The 22,995-nt window shown below is 39.2% G+C and overlaps 2 protein-coding genes across 11 annotated transcripts in view; one reads left to right on the top strand and one right to left on the bottom strand.

Annotated features, from left to right (window-relative positions):
- Positions 1-22,995, top strand: part of LOC139763124 (uncharacterized) — a 273,587-nt gene that overhangs the window by 51,123 nt on the left and 199,469 nt on the right. The gene's annotated exons all lie outside the window — the stretch shown is intronic.
- LOC139763353 (uncharacterized) overlaps positions 18,471-22,995 on the bottom strand; it is a 41,930-nt gene continuing 37,405 nt past the window's right edge. For 2 of the 3 annotated variants that reach the window (XM_071689374.1, XM_071689375.1), the window contains exons 5-7: positions 19,590-19,910; positions 19,179-19,419; positions 18,472-18,767 (exon numbers count right to left, since the gene is read on the bottom strand). In XM_071689374.1, the coding sequence (XP_071545475.1) occupies positions 18,609-18,767; positions 19,179-19,419; positions 19,590-19,910 (721 nt within the window). In that variant the 3' untranslated portion in view covers positions 18,472-18,608. Of the gene's footprint in view, positions 18,768-19,178; positions 19,420-19,589; positions 19,911-22,995 lie in introns of all 3 variants that reach the window. The other variant, XM_071689376.1, reaches the window with a different exon arrangement.

The raw sequence follows: 22,995 nt of genomic DNA, 5'->3' as shown, positions 1-22,995 counted from the left end.
CACTAATGTGGGAAATGGCGAATGGTATGAAAAAAAGAAAAATATACCTTCGCACGCCACCTCGACCAAAACACCGTATATTTGCCACTCTATCATCAAACACATTCAGCAAACCTTCAAAATACTCACTCCATCTCACTTCACCACTGCTAGCTCTTACCTCTCCATTAGCCCCGTTCACCGATGTTCCCATTTGTTCTCTTGTCTTATGCACTTTATTTACTTCCTTCCAAAACATCTTTTTATTCTTCCTAAAATTCAGTGATACTCTTTCACCCCAACTCTCATTTGCCCTCTTTTTCACCTCTTGCACCTTTCTCTTGACCTCCTGCCTCTTTCATTTGAACATTTCCTAGTCATTTGCACAATTTCCCTGCAAAAATCGTTCAAATGCCTCTCTCTTCTCTTTCACTAACAATCTTACTTCTTCATCCCACCTCTCACTACCCTCTCTAATCTGCCCGCCTCCCACTTTTTCATGCCACAGGCATATTTTGTGCTAGCTGGGGTCAGGGAGAATGGTTTGGTAAACAGAGAAGAGGTAGTGAAGTCTTTGCGGAAGATGAAAGCCATCAACGTGGCTGGTTTGGAAGGTATTGTAGTGGAATATATTAAAAAGGGGGTGACTGTGTTGTTGTCTGGTTGGTTAGGATATTCAGTGTATGTATGGTTCATGGTGAAGTGCCTGAAGATTGGCAGAATGCATGCATAGTGCCATTATTTAAAGGCAAAGGGGATAAAGGTGAGTGTTCAAATTACAGAGGTATAAGTTTGTTGAGTATTCATGGGAAATTATATGGGAGGGTATTGATTGAGAGGCTGAAGGCATGCACAGAGCATCAGATGGGGAAGGGCACTGTGGTTTCAGAAGTGGTAGAGGATGTGTGGATCAGGTGTTTGCTTTGAAGAATGTATGTGAGAAGTACTTTGAAAAACTAATGGATTTGTACGTAGCATTTATGGATCTGGAGAAGGCATATGATAGAGTTGATAGAGATGTTCTGTGGAAAGTATTAAGAGTATATGGTGTGGGAGGTAAGGTGCTAGAAGCACTGAAAAGTTTTTGTCAAGGATGTAAGGCATGTGTACAAGTAGGAAGAGAGGAAAGTGATTGAATCCCAGTGAATGTTGGTTTGCAGCAGGGGTCCGTGATGTCTCTATGGTTGTTTAATTTATTTATGGATGGGGTTGTTAGGGAGGTGAATGCAAGAGTTTTGGAAAGAGAGGCTAGTACGCAGTCTTGTGGATGAGAGGGCTTGGGAAGTGAGTCAGTTGTTGTTCGCTGATTATGCAGCGCTGGTGGCTGATTCGGGTGAGAAACTGCAGAAGCTGGTAACTGAGTTTGGTAATGTGTGTCATAGAAGAAAGCTGAGAGTAAATGTGAATAAGAGCAAGGTTATTAGGTTCAGTAGGGTTGAGGGTCAAGTCAATTGAGAGGTAACTTTGAATGGAGAAAAACTGGAGGAAGTGAAGTGTTTTAGATATCTGGTAGTGGATTTGGCAGCAGATGGAACCATGGAAGTGGAAGTTAGTCACAGGGTGGGGAGGGGGCGAAAGTTCTGGGAGTGTTGAAGAATGTGTGGAAGGTGAGAATGTTATCTCGGAGAGTAAAAATGAGTATGTTTGAAGGAATAGTGGTTCCAACAATGTTGTATGGTTGTGAGGCATGGGCTATAGATAGGGTTGTGCGGAGGAAGTTGGATTTGCTGAAAATGAGATGTTTGAGGACAATATGTGGTGTGAGGTGGTTTGATCGAGTAAGTAATGAAAGGGTAAGAGATATGTGTGGTAATAAAGTGAGTGTGGTTAAGAGAGCAGAAGAGGGTGTATTTGAATAATTTGGTCACATGGAGAGAATGAGTGTGGAAAGATTGACAAAGAGGATATATGCGTCAGAGGTGGAGGGAACGAGGAGAAGTGGGAGACCAAATTGGAGGTGGAAGGATGGAGTGAAAAAGATTTTGAGCGATCGGGGCCTGAACATACAGGAGGGTGAAAGGCGTGCAAGGGATAGAGTGAATTGGAACAACAAGCACTAAATAGCTGAGCTCCTAACTCAGTCCTAAACTCCAATCCTCCTGACATATTCCCATTAGAGACAATACTCCTTAGACAAACTCAGGTCACACTTTCCCTTCTGTTTTCTGGATATTAACGAACATTACAAGACTACAAACACCTTTTCAGCATATCCCAAGACCATTCATGCCCATGATGCATCTGCCATAGAGGAAACACCAGCTACTCACAACTCAATTGCCCTGCACTCTGTGCACATAGGCATATACGCAACATGACAACACTATAATGACCTATGGTCCTAAGTGGAGGATAAGGCCAACTTTCTTGGTGCTACTGGGGCCTCATGAAGGTAGAAGGGACTCATGACGTGATAAATATGTATACTACATAGGTGTAACTAGACACTTCATGCCTGAGATTACACTGCAAATGAAAAGTCACCTCTGGCGAAGGCTCTGTTATTGGGAGTACAGTCTTGTTAAAGAACTTTTCACTCCAGATAGTGTCCACATTTCCCTGCTTTGGAAGTTGTGCTGCCTGGGGCTGCAGGAGCCTCAGAAATTTTGTCATGGGTAACACCAGGACTTTCTTAGAAACAGGTTGTGTGGTATAATAATAATAATAAAATATACAGTGTGGGTGTGCATGTGTGTGTTTATGTATGTACATATGTATGTTTGTGTCATTGTGTATCAGTCTGGCTATATGTGTGTGTCTTAAGTTTATTGGTAAGCTGAATCTTAATTTGTTTAGAACTCATTGCAAGCCTTGACTTGTCTCAGATATTGTAAAATCAGTTACTTTAGACATGTCTATGCTTTACAAAAGATATTATTTACAAAAGATATTAAAAGGTGTATCAAACAATTGGGTATAATACTATTTGGAATATTGTAGCATTTTTAAGTGGATATACTTCATTTACATGGAGGCTTATTCTTTTACCTGGAAATTACACAGGTCAAGTTTTATTCAGTTTGAAAACTGTTACCAAATATTATTTCATAAGTATATATGCTATTTACCAAAAATTATTTCATGGATTTTTTTTCTTTTTTATTCATTGGTTTTAGCATGACCAATCAAGTTATTATTTCATGGATTTTTTTTCTTTTTTATTCATTGGTTTTAGCATGACCAATCAAGTGATTATTGAGTTGTCTGAGCAGACCAGCAGAATTGATCATACCTTCTAAATGTTTTTGGCTTGGTTAGGTTATTTAGGGTAAGAAAGGTTTTAGTGTACAATGTTTTAAGTTTTGCCACCTAGTATTTAGCAGAGGGTAAAACTACAGCTTTAGGTAAACCTGGTAACCTGTTGTATTCAACTACACAAACTGATTCACTGTTAGACATCTTGACATTCAAATATTTGATTATTACAAGCAATTAAATGGCATATGATATTGATAATTTATAAAGAATTATTATCAAGTTATTTGGTTATTGTTAACTGAATCTGAAAAGACTGCAGCTTATATCACCTGTATATTATGCTATTTAGATAATAGCAGAATGATACATTTCTAACATAATTTTAGAGATTTTGATATTCAAAAGAATTTTATGGGCTTATGAATTTTTTTCTTAATTTCTTACATGTAGAAAAAGAGAATCCTACCTTTTTCTAATTATATACTTTGCAGGATGATTCACTTTGGCCAGATGATGTCATAGACTCTAATGTTCTCCAGACTTTGTTACATACATATTTTTTATCTATTACTTATTTTACATAATTGCCGTTTCCCATGTCATTGAGGTAGTGCCAGGATACACACGGAGAATGGCCCAACCATTCATATACACATACACACACACACACACACACACAACACACACACACACATATATTATTATTATTTATTATTTTGCTTTGTCGCTGTCTCCCGCGTTAGCGAGGTAGCGCAAGGAAACAGACGAAAGAATGGCCCAACCCACCCACATACACATGTATATACATACACGTCCACACACGCTAATATACATACCTATACATCTCAATGTATACGTATATATATACACAGACAGACATATACATATATACACATGTGCATAATTCATACTGTCTGCCTTTAGTCATTCCCATCGCCACCTCGCCACACATGGAATAACAACCCTCTCCCCCTTCATGTGAGCGAGGTTGCGCTAGGAAAAGACAACAAAGGCCACATTCGTTCACACTCAGTCTCTAGCTGTCATGTAATAATGCACCGAAACCACAGCTCCCTTTCCACATCCAGGCCGCACAGAACTTTCCATGGTTTACCCCAGACGCTTCACATGCCCTGGTTTAATCCATTGACAGCACGTCGACCCCGGTATACCACATTGTTCCAATTCACTCTATTCCTTGCACGCCTTTCACCCTCCTGCATGTTCAGGCCCCGATCACTCAAAATCTTTTTCACTCCATCTTTCCACCTCCAGTTTGGTCTCCCACTTCTCCTCGTTCCCTCCACCTCTTACATATATATCCTCTTGGTCAATCTTCCCAGACTTATTCTCTCCATGTGACCAAACTGTATATATATACAGAAACGCCCACATACGCACATATACATAACATATACTTACATACATTCAGACATTACATACATACATATTCATATTTGCTTGCCTTCATTCATTCCTGGAACTATGTGGTATACCAGGGTCAATGTGCTGTCAGCGGACTGAACCAGGACATGTGAAACATCTGGGGTAAACCATGGAAAGGTTTGTGAGGCCTGGATGTGGATAGGGAGCTGTGGTTTCAGTGCATTACACATGAGTGTGAGTAAATGTGGCCATGTATTCCCACCGTGTCATAGAAGGCAGCTAAAAGGGATTCAAGTGGGTGGCTGGAAATCTTCCCCTCTCATGATACTTTCTAAAAGAAAGTACAAAGCAAGAAGCCAAGCGAGGATTTTTCCTTCTAAGGCTCTGTCATCTGTTCTTGACGATAGCTCACTCGTGGGAAATGGTAAGCAAGTATGAAAGATGTGTGTTTGTGTGTCAGAAGTTGAGGAAACAAGAAGAATGGGGAGACCATATTGGAGAAGGAAGGATGGAGTGTAAAAGATTTTGAGCAGTCGAGGCCTGAAATTGCAAGAGGGTGAAAAGGGGTGCACAGGATAGAGTGAATTGCAGCAATGTGATTTACTGGGGTCAGTGTTCTGTCTGTGAACTGAACCAGGGCATGTGAAATGTCCGGGGTAAACCATGGAAATGTGTATGGGGCATGGATGTGGATAGCGTGCTGTGGTTTTGGTGCATTGAATATGAATGCTCACGTATGGATGCGAGCAGATGTGGCCTTTAGTCATCTGATTCCTAGCACTAGCTCGCTGATGCAGGGGTTGGTGCTGGGAATGGTTGAAGGTGAATAATTATGATATGTATATATATATATATATATATATATATATATATATGTAAGAGTTTTGGAGAGAGAGGCAAGTATGCAGTCTATTGGGGATAAGAGGGCTTGGGAAGTGAGTCAGTTGTTGTTCATTTATGATACAGCACTGGTGGCTGATTCGAGTGAGAAACTGCAAATGTTGGTGACTGAGTTTGGTAAAGTGTGTGAAAGAAGAAAGCCGAGAGTAAATGTGAATAAGAGCAAGGTTATTAGGTTCAGTGAATAAGAGCAAGGTTATTAGGTTCAGTAGGGTTGAGGGAGATAAGTTTGAATGGAGAAAAACTGGAGGAAGTGAAATGTTTTAGATATCTGGGAGTGGATTTGGCAGCAGATGGAACCATGGAAGCGGATGTGAGTCACATGGTGGTGGAGGTGGTTTGATCGATTAAGTAATGAAAGGGTAAGAGAGATGTGTGGTAATAAAAATAGTGTGGTTGAGAGAGCAGAGGGTGTATTGAAATGGTTTGGTCACATGGAGAGAATGAGTGAGGAAAGATTGACATAGAGGATATATATGTCAGGTGGAGGGAATGAGGAGAAGTGGGAGACCAAATTGGAGGTGGAAAGATATATATTATTTTTTTTATCATACTTAATCGCTGTCTCCCGCATTAGCGAGGTAGCACAAGGAAACAGAAGAAAGAATGGCCCGATCCACCCACATACATATGTATATACATAAATGCCCATGCACGCACATATACATACCTATACATTTCAACGTATACATACATATACATACACAGACATATACATGTATACACATGTACATATTCATACTTGCTGCCTTCATCCATTCCCATCGCCACTCTGCCACACATGAAATAGCATCTTAGGCATGAGGGTTTGTGTTAGGTTTAATTTGTGTTTGTAATGTTGTAGAGATGGTTGGTGTCCAGAGCAAATGCAGGAAAGTTAACTTGCAAATTTATGGGGAGTGGTGTTTTAGATGGGTGTATTCCTGGTGGGGTAACGTTTAAGACTGTATAGGGAGACTGGTTGTTTTCCTTGTTGGGCCATTTTGGTGTTTATATATTTTGTCCATGTTGTGCTTGCTTATTGTAGAGGATTTATTAATACTGATTTTTGAAATGGGTAGTTATGAGCTTTTTGTTCCTACTTGGGGATTAGTGGTTAGTTATGGAGTGGTTTGGATGGGAAGGGTTTAATTCTTTTGCAAAGAATAGAGTGCCAAGCATATTGAGATGGGATTGTCCTGGGAGGATCCTTGTTTTATTGTGTTGGTGTTGGTTGTTTATGGTTGCTGTATGCAGATTACCTCATGGTCACATCACAGCTCCATGACATTAAGCAAAACAAACATGCAACACATCATACAATTAGGACACTGACTCATTTAGCACAGTGTCTGCATCCCCAGAGAAATCCACTGTCACCTTCCAAACTCTGGAGAGATATATTCCAAACCTGCACCTCCCCATAACTCTGAATGAACAACCTTCCACACATGAAGACAATGGCCATATGAAGTATCACACAAGATACACAAACAGTATTCAGTCCCTTTCCCACAAAGAATGACATAAAGGCCATAAACAAAGTAAGTGCCATCAGAACACTTCTCATTGCTAACATGCTATACTTCATCTTTGTTATCAATAATAGATTTGTGTGGCCATTGTAATTTCTTTGCAGCAGCATAAGGTTCCTACCACCCAAAACCACTTCACAGCCAACCTCCAGATAGAAATGAGTAGCTTTCCACTGCTTCTCGCTTCAGTACCCTTTACTCATGAATCCCCATTCCTATAAAACACAGTACTGATGAAGCATATACATACCATAATGACTCAAAAAGTACTAAAGAACTGCACCTCACCAGACACACCCATTTGAAACTACACTTCCTAGTCAAGTATAGATTGCACTCTCTTGTATACTTTCTGGACACCACCAATCTCTCCAGCATGGAAAACATTGATTCACCATATCACAAGACTTTTTATGCCTAATATGTAAGTTCATAATGAAGACACTGAACACTTACTCTTTAATTCTCCTGTGCTTCTCACTCCAAAGGGGTCCACATTTCTTAGCTACTGGAAGTAACTCAGCTCTAGGCTACAGGAGCATTTGAGAAGAGGTCCTGGGGTGATTTTAGTTATAGGAATATATATATATATATATATATATATATATATATATATATATATATATATATATATATATATATATATATAATATATATATAAAACATACATATACATACATACATACACAGGTACACCACCGATTTTCCGGCACTCTTGGTTCCAAAGCCTTGCCAGATTAACCATTTTGCCGGACCAACCATGGTCATGTGATAATAATTCATCAGCACACCTCTTACCCACTCATTATACATCTCCCATGTATCTAAAGTATACTATGGACTGCTAGAAATTTAAATCAAACAAATGTTAAATGTATGAGCACCTTAAGATGGTAAGTCTATCCTTAGATTGTTTGAATCCTGTGGGGTCTTCTTCATCTTCTGTTGTTAGTGTTTTCCTAGGTATGCAGTTTTGCTAGAAAAATGCAGTTTTGTCTGCATTATACATCTGCTCAGGACTGAGGTGCTTGTCAGGTACGAGTTTTCGGAAATTCTTCCACATACTTAGCAGCTTCTTTGTAGTTTGCAAACCGCTTTTCTCCGCATACTTTATTCGTGGAAATTCCATGACGTTTCTTGAACCTTTGAAGCCATCCTTCACTGTAGTCATGCTCAAGTTGTAATATAAGTTCTTTATGGAACAACTTAGCCTGGTCCATTATCATGCTACTTAACAAGTCCATTCCATCTCTCCGACGCTGTCGAATCATTCCATCATCACTCGATTGCGCTCTGTACTTTTACCATCTTTCATAGTTTTTCTAATTTTTTTTTTTTTTTTTTGGTCATTTGCTTCTTGGAATCACTGTCTGCATAGGATTTCAATATTTTCTCCCTTTGCCTTGTTATATCATAAACAGTTGATGAACCAATACTGTGGATGTCACACAGCTTATGCACTGAAACACCATGGTCCATTTTTTTCAACAGTTCTACTTTATCTTGGATTGATATGGACTTGTGTTTATGTTTGACACCATGACTGACACTCTCATATGTCTTAGAAGCCATAGCTAGGGGTAAATTTAAGTAAAATAAGCTAAGAATCTCACAGAACTGTGGTATCACCACCAAGTGCAGTGTAAAGAATGTAAATAAGCGCGCCCTACACACGCCATCTGTGGCTGCCCAGTAAACTAGTCTGGTGCTTGTGGTAATTTCAAGTTCCCTCATGGTCAGGACTAAAGGAGGTGCCGAACCATCAGTTGCCGGAAATTCGGTGGTGAACCAGTAAATACACACACACACACACACACACACACACACACACACTTCTGTAGTTTAGAGAAGAACCCCATAAAGTAATCTGAAGTAAGAAAATAAAGTTGTTTCCCCATTTTCCTCCTCACTAGAGCTGTTATCAAAAACTATGCTCCCTGAAGTTGCTGTTTCATTGTTTTGCACAAAAGATATTTACATATAGAAAGCATTATTTAGTTATCAGCACTATATTCAGTACTGTATGCATATAAGCATATCTTTAATATCTTTTGCTAATGCTAAGCATCAATAAGTTTTGTTTATTTAGAAGGAATATTGGTCATTTATGCTGTTGCAAGGTAATTGGGAACACTTAGGAATTACAGTACAGAATTCTACATATTCCTATGAATGGAATGCTATGACTGCTAGTGTGAATACATTACAAGAAAAGGTGTATAAATATTACATACAAAACTTTTTCAGGTTGGTTACACACATAATTGCATGTATTTGTATTGGCAACATTCAGCTAAATTGTGGAAAATGCTTGAGATGCTCTGTATTTATGTATACCTTTGATTTCATTATAATTTATAAAAAGGTTTTGTTGAAAAGAAAGTTATAAAATTTTTCCAATGATCTTTAAATATGTATATTATCTGAAGGGTGAAGTGTTTACTCTATCCCAGCTTCGAAAGGTTATTAAGATTTATGCTACAGGTACATCATCAAAAATCCAAAATGCTTGGGAGCTATACATTTACCACACTTTTGCTTTTTACTGACCTTTGTTTGTTTGTAAGAATATATCCATTGGTCTCCTTATTGATAATGTAGTGAAGATTAGATGAATGTGGAACAATAAATTGAATTCATGAGGGCTTGGGTGATTTATCAGACTGAATGTTGGCAGAGAACTGAAGTGGGAACTGCACGAGGCAATGCATGCATATGCTTTTCCCTTTCTTTTCCCCTTTTAGGTAAAAGTAACCTTGACAGGATATTTCTAGGTTTCTGAAGTTTTCCTTACTTCTTTTGTCCTGATTTTTGATGTTGCACCCATAATGTTTAAATACAAGCATAGAAGTTGAAGTTGGAAAAATTTTCTATTCAAAATGCTTTACTTATAAGAATAATTAAAACAGTTATTGCAAAATAAACAAAAGATATATATTATATTCTGTATATATATATTACTGGTCTCTGCCCATGCGAGGTTACACCAAGAGTAAAAAGTCACCTTTGGTGAGGCTGTATCATTGGGAGTAAAATCTTGTCAAAGAACTTCTCTGCAAAAAGTTGACATTTTCCTGCTACTGGAAGTAGCAAAGCCTTAGGTCCTGGATAGCACCAGGACTTCAGTAGACAGTGATCCTGGGTGATTATGAATAAAAGGATAACTTGTATATATATATATATATATATATATATATATATATATCTTTTCTTTCTTTCAAACTATTCGCCATTTCCCGCATTAGCGAGGTAGCGTTAAGAACAGAGGACTGGGCCTTTGAGGGAATACCCTCACCTGGCCCAATTCTCTGTTCCTTCTTTTGGAAAATTAAAAAAAACCGAGAGGGGAGGATTTCCAGCCCCCCGCTCCCATATATATATATATATGTATTGATTATACTTTGTCGCTGTCTCCCACATTAGCAAGGTAGCACAAGGAAACAAACGAAAGAATGGCCCAACCCACCTACATACACATGTATATACATACACGTCCACACATGCGCATATACATACCTATACATTTCAACGTATACATGTATATATATACATACACAGACATATACATATACACGCATGTATATGTATATTTATTCATTCCTGTCGCCACCTCGCCACACATGAAATAACAACCCCTTCCCCCTGCATGCCCGCGAGTTACTGCTAGGAAAAGACAACAAAGGCCACATTCATTCACACTCAGTCTCTAGCTGTCATGTGTAATATACCAAAACCACAGCTCCCTTTCTACATCCAGGCCCCACAAAACTTTCCCTGGTTTACCCCAGATGCCTCACATGTCCTAGTTCAATCCATTGACAGCATGTCGACCCCGGAATACCATATCATTCCAATTCACTCTATTCCTTGCATGCCTTTCACCCTCCTTCCTTCCGCCTCTAATTTGGTCTCCCACTTCTCCTCGTTCCTTCCACCTCTGACACATATATCCTCTTTGTCAATCTTTCCTCACTCATTCTCTCCATATGACCAAACCATTTCAGTACACCCTCTTCGTCTCTATCAGCCACACTATTTTTATAACCACACATCTCTCTTACCCTTTCATTACTTACCGATCAAACCACCTCACACCACATATTGTCATCAAACATCTCATTTCCAATGCATCTACCCTCCTCCGCACAACCCCATCTATAGCCCATGCCTTGCAACCATATAACATTGTTGGAACCACTATTCCTTCAAACATAGCCATTTCTGCTTTCCGAGATAATGTTCTCGCCTTCCACACATTTTTCAAAGCTTCTAGAACAATTGCCCCCTCCCCACCCTGTGACTCACCTCTGCTTCCATGGTTCTATCCGCTACTTGATCACTGTTTCCTGAGTTAGCAAGGTGGCACCAGGAATACAAGAAGAAAAGCCACATTTGCTTGCATCCTTTCTTAGCTGTCATGTGTATTGCATCAAAACCACAGCTGTCTATCCACAACCAGACCCAACAAACCTTTCCATGGTTTACCCCATACACTTCACATGCCATCATTCAGTCCATTGACAGCATGTTAAACCCACTATACCACATCATTCCAATTCCAGCGCTGGGAAGTGAGTCAGTTGTTGTTCGCTGATGATACAGCGCTGGTGGCTGATTCATGTGAGAAACTGCAGAAGCTGGTGACTGAGTTTGATAAAGTGTGTGAAAGAAGACAGTTAAGAGTAAATGTGAATAAGAGCATGGTAATTAGGTACAGTAGGGTTGAGGGTCAAGTCAATTGGGAGGTAAGTTTAAATGGAGAAAAACTGGAGGAAGTAAAGTGTTTTAGATATCTGGGAGTGGATCTGGCAGCGGATGGAACCATGGAAGCGGAAGTGGATCATAGGGTGGGGGAGGGGGCGAAAATCCTGGGAGCCTTGAAGAATGTGTGGAAGTCGAGAACATTATCTCGGAAAGCAAAAATGGGTATGTTTGAAGGAATAGTGGTTCCAGCAATGTTGTATGGTTGCGAGGCGTGGGCTATGGATAGAGTTGTGCGCAGGAGGATGGATGTGCTGGAAATGAGATGTTTGAGGACAATGTGTGGTGTGAGGTGGTTTGATCGAGTAAGTAACGTAAGGGTAAGAGAGATGTGTGGAAATAAAAAGAGCGTGGTTGAGAGAGCAGAAGAGGGTGTTTTGAAATGGTTTGGGCACATGGAGAGAATGAGTGAGGAAAGATTGACCAAGAGGATATATGTGTCGGAGGTGGAGGGAACGAGAAGTGGGAGACCAAATTGGAGGTGGAAAGATGGAGTGAAAAAGATTTTGCGTGATTGGGGCCTGAACATGCAGGAGGGTGAAAGGAGGGCAAGGAATAGAGTGAATTGGATCGATGTGGTATACCGGGGTTGACGTGCTGTCAGTGGATTGAATCAGGGCATGTGAAACGTCTGGGGTAAACCATGGAAATCTGTGTAGGTATGTATATTTGCGTGTGTGGACGTATGTATATACATGTGTATGGGGGTGGGTTGGGCCATTTCTTTCGTCTGTTTCCATGCGCTACCTCGCAAAAGCGGGAGACAGCGACAAAGCAAAAAAAAAAAATATATATATATATATATATTATATATATATATATATATATATATATATATATATATATATATATATATAAATTTTAAATTTTCCAAAAGAAGGAACAGAGAAGGGGGCCATATGAGGATATTCCCTCAAAGGCCCAGTCCTCTGTTCTTAACGCTACCTCGCTAATGCGGGAAATGGCGAATAGTATGAAAAAAAAAAAAATATATATATATATATATATATATATTTTTTAACTTCACCCTCTCAATCAATACCCTCCCATATAATTTACCAAGAATACTCATCAAACTTATACCTCTGTAATTTGAGCACTCACTCTTATCCCCTTTGCCTTTATACAATGGCACTATGCACGCATTCCGCCAATCCTCAGGCACCTCACCATGAGTCATACATACATTAAATTACCTTACCAACCAGTCAATAATACAGTCACCCCCTTTTTTAATAAATTCCACTGCAATACCATCCAAACCTGCTGCCTTGCCGGCTTTCATCTTCCGCAAAGCTTTTACTACCTCTTCTCTGTTTCCCAAATCATTTTCCCTAACCCTCTCACTTTGCACACCACCTCGACCAAAACACCCTATATCTGCCACTCTATCATCAAACACATTCAACAAACCTTCAAAATACTCACTCCATCTCCTTCTCACATCACCACTACTTGTTATCACCTCCCCATTTGTGCCCTTCACTGAAGTTCCCATTTGCTCCCTTGTCTTACGCACTTTATTTACCTCCTTCCAGAACATCTTTTTATTCTCCCTAAAATTTAATGATGCTCTCTCACCCCAAGTCTCATTTGCCCTCTTGCACCTTTCTCTTGACCTCCTGTCTCTTTCTTTTATACATCTCCCACTCAATTTCATTTTTTCCCTGCAAAAATCGTTCAAATGCCTCTCTCTTCTCTTTCACTAATAATCTTACTTCTTCATCCCACCACTCACTACCCTTTCTAATCAACCCACCTCCCACTCTTCTCATGGCACAAGCATCTTTTGCGCAATCCATCACTGATTCCCTAAATACATCCCATTCCTCCCCACTCCCCTTACTTCCATTGTTCTCACCTTTTTCCATTCTGTACTCAGTCTCTCCTGGTACTTCCTCACACAAGTCTCCTTCCCAAGCTCACTTACTCTCACCACCCTCTTCACCCCAACATTCACTCTTCTTTTCTGAAAACCCATACAAATCTTCACCTTAGCCTCCACAAGATAATGATCAGACATCCCTGCAGTTGCACCTCTCAGCACATTAACATCCAAAAGTCTCTCTTTTGCGCGCCTGTCAATTAACACGTAATCCAATAACGCTCTCTGGCCATATATATATATATATATATATATATATTATTATATATATATATTTTTTTTTTTGCTTTGTAGCTGTCTCCCGCGTTTGCGAGGTAGCGCAAGGAAACAGACGAAAGAAATGGCCCAACCCACCCCCATACACATGCCTTGATTCAATCCACTGACAGCACGTCAACCCCGGTATACCTCATCGCTCCAATTCACTCTATTCTTTGCCCTCCTTTCACCCTCCTGCATGTTCAGGCCCCGATCACACAAAATCTTTTTCACTCCATCTTTCCACCTCCAATTTGGTCTCCCTCTTCTCCTCGTTCCCTCCACCTCCGACACATATATCCTCTTGGTCAATCTTTCCTCACTCATTCTCTCCATGTGACCAAACCATTTCAAAACACCCTCTTCTGCTCTCTCAACCACGCTCTTTTTATTTCCACACATCTCTCTTACCCATACGTTACTTACTCGATCAAACCACCTCACACCACACATTGTCCTCAAACATCTCATTTCCAGCACATGTTTAGGTATGTATATAAGAGTATGTGGACATGTATGTATATACATGTATATGTGGGTGGGTTGGGCCATTCTTTCATCTGTTTTCTTACACTACCTCGCTAACGCGGGAGACAGCGACAAAGTATAATAAGTATATGATAATATATATAATATATATATATATATATATATATATCTCATTTATTTATATTTATTATGCTTTGTCGCTGTCTCCCGCATTAACGAGGTAGTGCAAGGAAACAGATGAAAGAATGGCCCAACCCAACTTTCACTTATACAAGCAGATCCCAGCACCCCTAACAAATTTAACTGAAAAAACTCATACACACCAGACTAACTTGATTAGCTTTAAATAACTAACCTTCCAACTTTGTCTACATCTCCAACCCACCAAACATACTCCCATCAGCAACCACACTCCCTTGACAGACACTGTTCATGCTCTTCCATCTGCACTATGGGGACATCACCCCATTACTACAACACTATAAACAGTGTTTCACTGTATTGCAAGATGCTTTATGCCCCAATGCAACTTTCACGAAGAAGACATCAAGTACTTATTGCTCATTTTCTCACCTCTTTTTGTGGATAGACCCATGCACAACATCACATCACTTCATGATGTGTTTCCAGTTGGTGGATGTTGCCAGTTTCTTGAGTGCAACAGCGTTAAGTGCATTTAACATGACAGAGTATGGATGTAAGCAGATGCATCCTTTCTACATGTGTCTCTTGTGCTTCCTCACAAAAGCAGGAAAACAGCGATCAAGTATGGAAAAAAGGAAAATGTGGTTTTGTTGCATTACACATGATGGCTTGTATATGGTTGTGAACAGATGTGGCCTTTCTTCATATTTTCTGGCATTACACCACTGACACAGGATGGCAATGCTGTTCCATATGGGGTGGGGTGGTGCAGGAAATGGACGAAGGCGAGCAAGTATGAATATATACGTGTTATTTTGTACATATATGTGTATGTACATGTATATATGTATATGTACCTGTATGTGTATACATGTGTGTGTGTGAGTGGATGTGTCTTTTTTGTCTGTTTCCTGGCACTACCTCGCTAACGTAGGAAACTGCGATCAAGTGTAATTAGAATAAGTAATGAAAGGGTAAGAGAGATGTGTGGTAATAAAAAGAGTGTGGTTGAGAGAGCAGAAGAGGGTGTTTTGAAATGGTTTGGGCACATGGAGAGAATGAGTGAGGAAAGATTGACCAAGAGGATATATATGTCGGAGGTGGAGGGAACGAGGAGAAGTGGGGGACCAAATTGGAGGTGGAAAGATGGAGTGAAAAAGATTTTGTGTGATCGGGGCCTGAACATGCAGGAGGGTGAAAGGAGGGCAAGGAATAGAGTGAATTGGATCGATGTGGTATACCGGGATTTACGTGCTGTCAGTGGATTGAATCAGGGCATGTGAAGCGTACTGGGGTAAACCATGGAAAGCTGTGTAGGTATGTATATTTGCGTGTGTGGACGTATGTATATACATGTGTATGGGGGTGGGTTGGGCCATTTCTTTCGTCTGTTTCCTTGCGCTACCTCACAAACGCGGGAGACAGCGACAAAGCAAAAAAAAAAAAAAAAAAATATGTATGTTAACAGACTCTTCCTGCATGCAGTTACACCACAAATGAAAAGTCACCTTCATTGTGGCTGTGTTGTTTTTTATTGACTTCTTCCAAAGTAGTCCATCATTTCTCTGTTACTAGGAACTGCAGGAGCTCATGGAAATGGGGTCTTATAAGTAAAACTAGGACTCTTTCAAGAAAAGTGTCATGGGGCAATTGTATACAATCTTGCCAGAGGAATCGCTTCAAAGTCAGCATTTCCTTGCTGCTCATTTTAGTGCAGCCTTGAAGCTTCAGAAACCCCTTGGGAAGGGATCTTGGGCTTATATGATAATATTGATGATAATAACAATAATAGTAATAATAATGATAATGACTGATGTTAATGGTGATGATGAAGGTAAAGTGAAGTCACTGTACATGATACAAGGGCAAAGTTTGAATTTTCGATAGTTCAAGTATAGTAGTCCCAATGGTACTGTATGGATTTGAGGCATGGGACTACAATAAAAAGTACGAAAGAGGGTGGATTAGTTGGAAATTAAATGCTTTAGGACAGTATGTGGTGAGGGGGGGTTGATTATGAAATGTGGGGCTAAGGTGTGGTAGGAAAAAGAGTATGGCTGGGAGACGAAAAGGGTGTGCTGAAATGGTGTAGAAATGATGGGAGGACAAAATAGTTGTGTGGTAGAAAGAAGAGTATAGTTGAGAGAGCTGAATAGGGTGTGCTGAAATGGGTTTGACATGTGGAGAGAAATAGTGAGGAGAGACTTGCCTAATAGGGTATATATATGTATGACAGAATTGGAGGTAACGAGGAAGGAAGATGGAAGGATGTTGTGAAATATTCTTGGAGTTATCAGGGTCTGAACATGCAAAAGTGTACAGGATTGTGAATGGGATGGAGCAAATTAGAGCAATGTGGTGGCATGGTGTCACTGGGCTGAATCAAGGAATATGAAGCAGTCAGGAAACCACAGAAAGGTCCGTGGGGCTTGGCTGTGGATAGAAGGCTCTGGTTTTGATGCATTGTAGGTGACAGCATGAGAATGATTGTGAACAAATGAGGCAGTTATTTGTCTGTTCTTGGTGCTACCTCATTGGTGTGGGAAATGTAAAACAAATATGAAAAAATCAGTAACTATAATAATGATAATTATATATGTACATGTGTATATGTCTGTGTATGTATATGTATGTATACGTTGAAATGTACAGGTATGTATATGTGCATGTGTGGGCGTTCATGTATATACATGTGTATTCCTATGAGTCCACGGGGAAAATGAAGCACGATAAGTTCCCAAGTGCACTTTCGTGTAATAATCACATCATCAGGGGAGACACGAGAGAAATATAAGTCATTGATATACATCAAAGAGACAAAGCTATTTGGTAAACTTGCGATTGAATCGCATGTTTACCAAATGGAGTTCTACTCGCTCTTCGATGTTACAAATGACTTATTTGTACTTGTCCTGATTAAGTGATATTTACCAAAGTGCACTTGGGAACTTATCATGTTTCATTTTCCCCATGGACTCATTGGAATATCTTGATCATGCACAAAATTGTGATCCTTTTCATACATGTGTATGTGGTGGGTTGGGCCATTCTTTCGTCTGTTTCCTTGTGCTACCTCGCTAACATGGGAGACAGCAACAAAGTATCATAAAAAAAAATGATGATATTGATTACTATGTTTTTGTATCTATGTGTGGGAAAGTAACATTTACCAGAGAGTGCTTGGCCAGTGGGGTGTAGTGGTGATAGCCTTAGCAGTGATCACAGTGTGTGAAAAGAATAGCGAAAACAAGGGTGTAATGAAGATGGCTGACCAAAGAAGCTAATGAAAACAACAACAACAAGAACAACAGCAATAATAATAATGATAATAATAATAATGATAATAAACCATGGAAAGGTCTGTGGGGCCTGGATTTGAATAGGGAGCTTTGGCAGTGGTGCATTGCACATGACAGCTAGGGATTTAGTATGAACAAATGTGGCCTTTTTTGTCTGTTTTCCTGGCACCACCTCACTGAAGCAGGGGTAGCGCCAGGAATGAAGGAAGGCAAACAAGTATGTGTATGTCTGTGTATGTGTGTATGTTGATATGTATATGTCTGTATATGTGCATGTATGGGCATTTATGTATATATATGTGTGTATGAGTGGATGGGCCATTCTTCATGTTTCCTAGCACTACCTTGCTGATGCGGGAAGTGGCGATCAAGTATGATGATAATAATTATAATAATGATGATGGCAATAACTATGTTTTTTATTATAATGTTACCTCAGGACCCATTTATAGGGCTCTTGCATCACCAGGGCAGCTTTTGCATTAGAAGCAGAAAAATGATGGACTCCCCTGAAGTAAAAAGTTCCTTAGAAACCTTACTGCTTTTGGTCCAATATCAGTGATACAGCCTTACTGAATGCAACTTATCACTCATGGTGTACACACAAGCAGGCACAGTCCAGTTATACCAATATATATATATATATATATATATATATATATATATATATATATATATATATATATATATATATATATATTTAAATAATCATATATTTATCTTTATATGCACATATATGTCTATAATTCTTCATATGTTTTTTATGTCTTGTGTTCATGTGATTTCTGATAAGCCTTAAGTATTGTCAGACACCAGGTGGTCAGTATCCTTGGTAACATAGACATTGATCTCAGCATCATGTGGTTCTTGATGGCGTGGCACTAATCGTTGTTTACGACGCTCACACCACCAACAACAAACTCGGGACAGCATTAGCAGAGTTGAAGAGGATACCTGCCAGAAAGACAGCTATATTTAGATTTTATTCTTGGAAATTTTGAGAAATCTCTAGATTTGTCTAACATTGTCATGTTTATCAAAAATTCCAAAACTTCTTGGTGAAAAAGTTGACAGATCTCAAGATCAGTGTATCTTGCATTGCTCAGTGGATTTGAGTGAAGATGGCTTTCACGCATTTCACAGACTTACCACTGAAGGAGATATGATTTCTGTCATGCATGTCAACATGTAATTGGTATACCTTAGGAATCTTTTTAAAGAGTTGTATGAAGAAAATTGATAAAGTATTGTGAACAAGGGTTTTTGTTTTTCAAGCTTTCTTAAAACAGTGGACTGAAAATTCCTACATGAGTATTTACTCTTTTGTTACATTTGATACTTGTATCAATCATGCCCAAAGTTTACCTGATCATCTGTGAAGACATAGAGCAGAGGATTAGTGACAGCTGCTGCAGCAAGTAGGAGTGAAGCCCAAGGAAGTGCAGCAGCCTCTTCGTGATAATGGCTAGGGCTGGCTCGACATTGGTAGGAAACTGCACATGAGGATGCCACCAGCACATGGGCTAACATAGGTACTAGGGAGCCCACGCTTACACACCAGCCACCCACGCGCACACAGCCATTGCTGCTGTTATGCATTCCTTGACTGTAATTACCAAATGATAATATGATTTGTGAGAACATGCATATAAAGCAGTCTTATGGAATTTTGACAGGGGATTAACACATTGATAAGCATATGCTCCACAGAAGAGTTATATCCTAACTCAGCACCAGCACTAATATACAACAGCAACAACTTCTGTATACACTGACGTGTGATTTGCAATTGGAGCCTCCTCAGCATCATTGCCAGAAGCTGGTGTTGTTGTTCCCCTACAACTGGCCATTGCTTTAAGTTGGGTGGCACGAGTAGAGGCCCACATGAGAAGTGCAGCAGCTACATGGCCACCCACTAAGAAAGTGAGGAAAGCTGTGAAGGAGAGTGGCCAGAGAGTTGACAAATGGCAGCGAGCATCATGGTCTTCCCAGGAGTTCCAGCCAGCATAGGGTAGCACTGAAACGATTAAAGCCACGAGCCATACAGCACCCACTCCCACGCCCCACCCAACTATGTTACTTCCAGCAGTCATGAACCTGAAAGAGATTTATATTGCATCAGGAATCTTTCCAATAAAACACTAAGTATAAGTTGTCTTAACTAATGATGTATTGGATGATTAAGGATTACGTTAGAAAATATCATGGTACTTCAATATTTCTGGGCTATCATAAGGCTTTATTACTTGTGGCACACACAAAATATGTAGTGGTACGTCTGCTTGGAGTTGTGGTGTAGAAATAGAGAGAAAAACAAATAGTTTATGAGAACTATGGGGATTGAAAAATGTTGAGTTGGAAGAAGAGAAAAAGTGAATCCAGAAATGGTTTTGTGAAGTACAAAAAATGCAAAAAAAATAGTGGAGTGTTGTATGTGACAAGTAAAATAGAACTTGATTCTCTCAACAGTGGAAGAAATGAAGTAGCAAAGAGAAGTGAAAGCAAATGGAAATTAATGCTTAAATACATGGAAGTTCAAAAGAAACCAAGTTGAGGTAGAAGAGTGAAAAGAGATACTCATCTTAGGAAAGAGGAAATGAAGTTTAAGTGGGAATTATTAATAGAAGTGGAGAGATGAATTTGTGTTCAAGAGATTAAGGGATACATGAATTGTTTGGTCAGGTACAGGTCACTTTTGAAAATAGCTGATGTATACTGAAAGTATGTGGTGACTACACTACAATTGAGAAGGGACTGATTGAAAAATTTAAATTGCAAAGCCATCTGTCTGTCTATTATTGCCTCTATTATTATCTACTTGCGGTAGATCATATGTTCTCTGGCAGCTAAGCCCAGTTTTCTCGGGTAGAACTCAATATCTTATTTCCCTTTACTACAGTATTGGGCAAAAGGAAATGGTGATATGATTGCTAAGTGAGATATAAACAGACCTTAATAAATTAAGTGGATAATCATAAGGCTCCATGCTAGGATGACATGAATGAAAGATGTGAAAAACTAATGATTTCTTCTTTCATCACTAATGCTTTTCTACTGAAAACATAACATCATCTCCAAAGATCCTTCTGAACTGTTTTCATGTCAGCTGCTAAATTTTAATAGTTTACATGAGAGTGGGTTTCATCACTCCAACCAACTGACACATCATTCATTTCCTTATAAAAGCCAAATCTGCATGAATCCAAACCTTGTTGATTTGGGAGTAATTAAGAAAAGCTAAAGTGTTGGAGCAATGACATAAAGAAGTGCGTGCTGTCTGAGAAAGCACAAAAGAAACAAATCTTTCTACTCTTACCACATTAGTCAGTGACTTCCTGTTCCTTTCCCCTATCACAAACAGTGGTCTGTTGCTATTTGATTTCAGTTGTATTTCACCACCAGAACTATCAGAAAGGCAAGTGCATGAAAAAAATGAAGGATGCTCCTGTAAATACTCTCAAGGTAGAAAATGAAGTAAAGCAACAGGAAAGGATAATGAATGGAAGGCAGTAAGAATAGAAGAATGGAGGGTATTATGCCTGTTCATTTTATTTTGGGTGGAATAGTGTGATGTGTTTGTGTGTGTGCAGATAAGGTGGCTCGGTAGGCTAGCAGGAGGTGATCATGGATCAATAGTCAGCAGCTGAGCTTCTCACTTTCCACCATTCTCTGTACCTTTCTTCTTGATTCTTCTTTCAAAACCTTTCTCATTTATCAGCATTTCTGTTTAAGTTTGTTTTGTCATATAACGTCCTGTTTCTGGTGATAGAGCACCTGCTTACTTCGGTTATACCAGCACCTTGGAACAATACTTCTAGTTAGTTCTACCCACATATAGCAAAAGCAAGATGTTTGATACACTATGGATATGTTATTGTGAATCTTTAAGCTCCTCTTCTTCAGTAATTAATTATTGCAGTGATTTGTTGTATTTATGTAGAATTATTCACAATGTTTATATATGAAAAGATATTGAGGGTTTATGTCTTTAAGTTGTTAGAAAATCTCTCAAGAATTATTTAAGTTGTCAAAATATATTATAATTTGATTAGGCAGGGAGAAGAGAATTAATTGAAAAAGTGAGCCTACCAGACAAAGGTTATGGTGTGGGATGGATGGTCATTATCAAGGAAAGAATGCAATGGTACCTGTATGAGTGGTCATGAATTAATATTGCTGTGGTTTAGTTTAGTTTTTTTCATATTTTGTCATTATTGATGATCATTGTTTTTTCCTCTTATTTCTCTAATGATGGCTTACAGAACATTTTATATTTGTATTTATGTATTTATATTTCTTCGTATGTTTGTCGTTTCCCACATCAGTTAGGTAGTGGCTAGATCAGATGAGGTAATAGCCTCGTTAGCTCAAATCCACACACATTAGCAGTCGTGTATACTGCACCAAAACCACAGTACTTTGCCCAAAACTGAGCCCCAAAGAATTTTCCATGGTATTCCCCAGCTCTGCAAGGGATAGAGTGAATTGGAGCAATGTGTTATTCATCGGATGACATCCAGTCACTGGGCTGAACCAAGGCATATGTATTTTTATATTTATATGATTTTGATTATTTGGTTTCAAAGATGCATTACCTGGCTATAGTCTTCATTGAGGATCTTTTGCCATGTCTCTTACCACTCCATCATTGTGTTTGAGTTACTATCAATCTTCTGGCAGTCTTCCATTGGATTTGGCTATGTTATTATTTTCATGTCATCAGCAGACTTTGAAATTCTGATGGTAAGATCATTAATATAGATAATGAAATGTATGTTTTCCAGTGATTGAACCTTGTGGAATCCCCTTGTCATGCCTTGTGCTTTCCATGCATAGTTGCACATACAGACCAGTGTTCCTAGTCACTGGACATGGCCAGTTTCCTGAGCTGCAGGAGCCTTATAATTATGGAAGGGACTCCTAAGGCAGGAATAAAGTAATAAATACTATGTGATGCTTTCTAAGTGTGAGGCCATTTTGCTGTCAACTCTCACACTTCTGGTTTCCTGTGCCACCAGCTTTTATTTTACCTAGCACTCCTTTGTGTGGTACTTTGTTGAAGGTTTTTTCTTTTTTTTGAAGTCTTGAACATTGAAAGGTATTTTAAAATCCCAGTTGTTTACACATACTACCGATGGATTCTGTAAGATTCATGAAACAAAATTTTTTCTTTCAAACTTAT

Source organism: Panulirus ornatus, chromosome 46 (genome assembly GCF_036320965.1).
Source record: "Panulirus ornatus isolate Po-2019 chromosome 46, ASM3632096v1, whole genome shotgun sequence".
NCBI lineage: Eukaryota > Metazoa > Arthropoda > Malacostraca > Decapoda > Palinuridae > Panulirus > Panulirus ornatus.
Note: the sequence above shows the minus strand (reverse complement) of the source record. Positions and strands in the feature narration are given on the sequence as shown.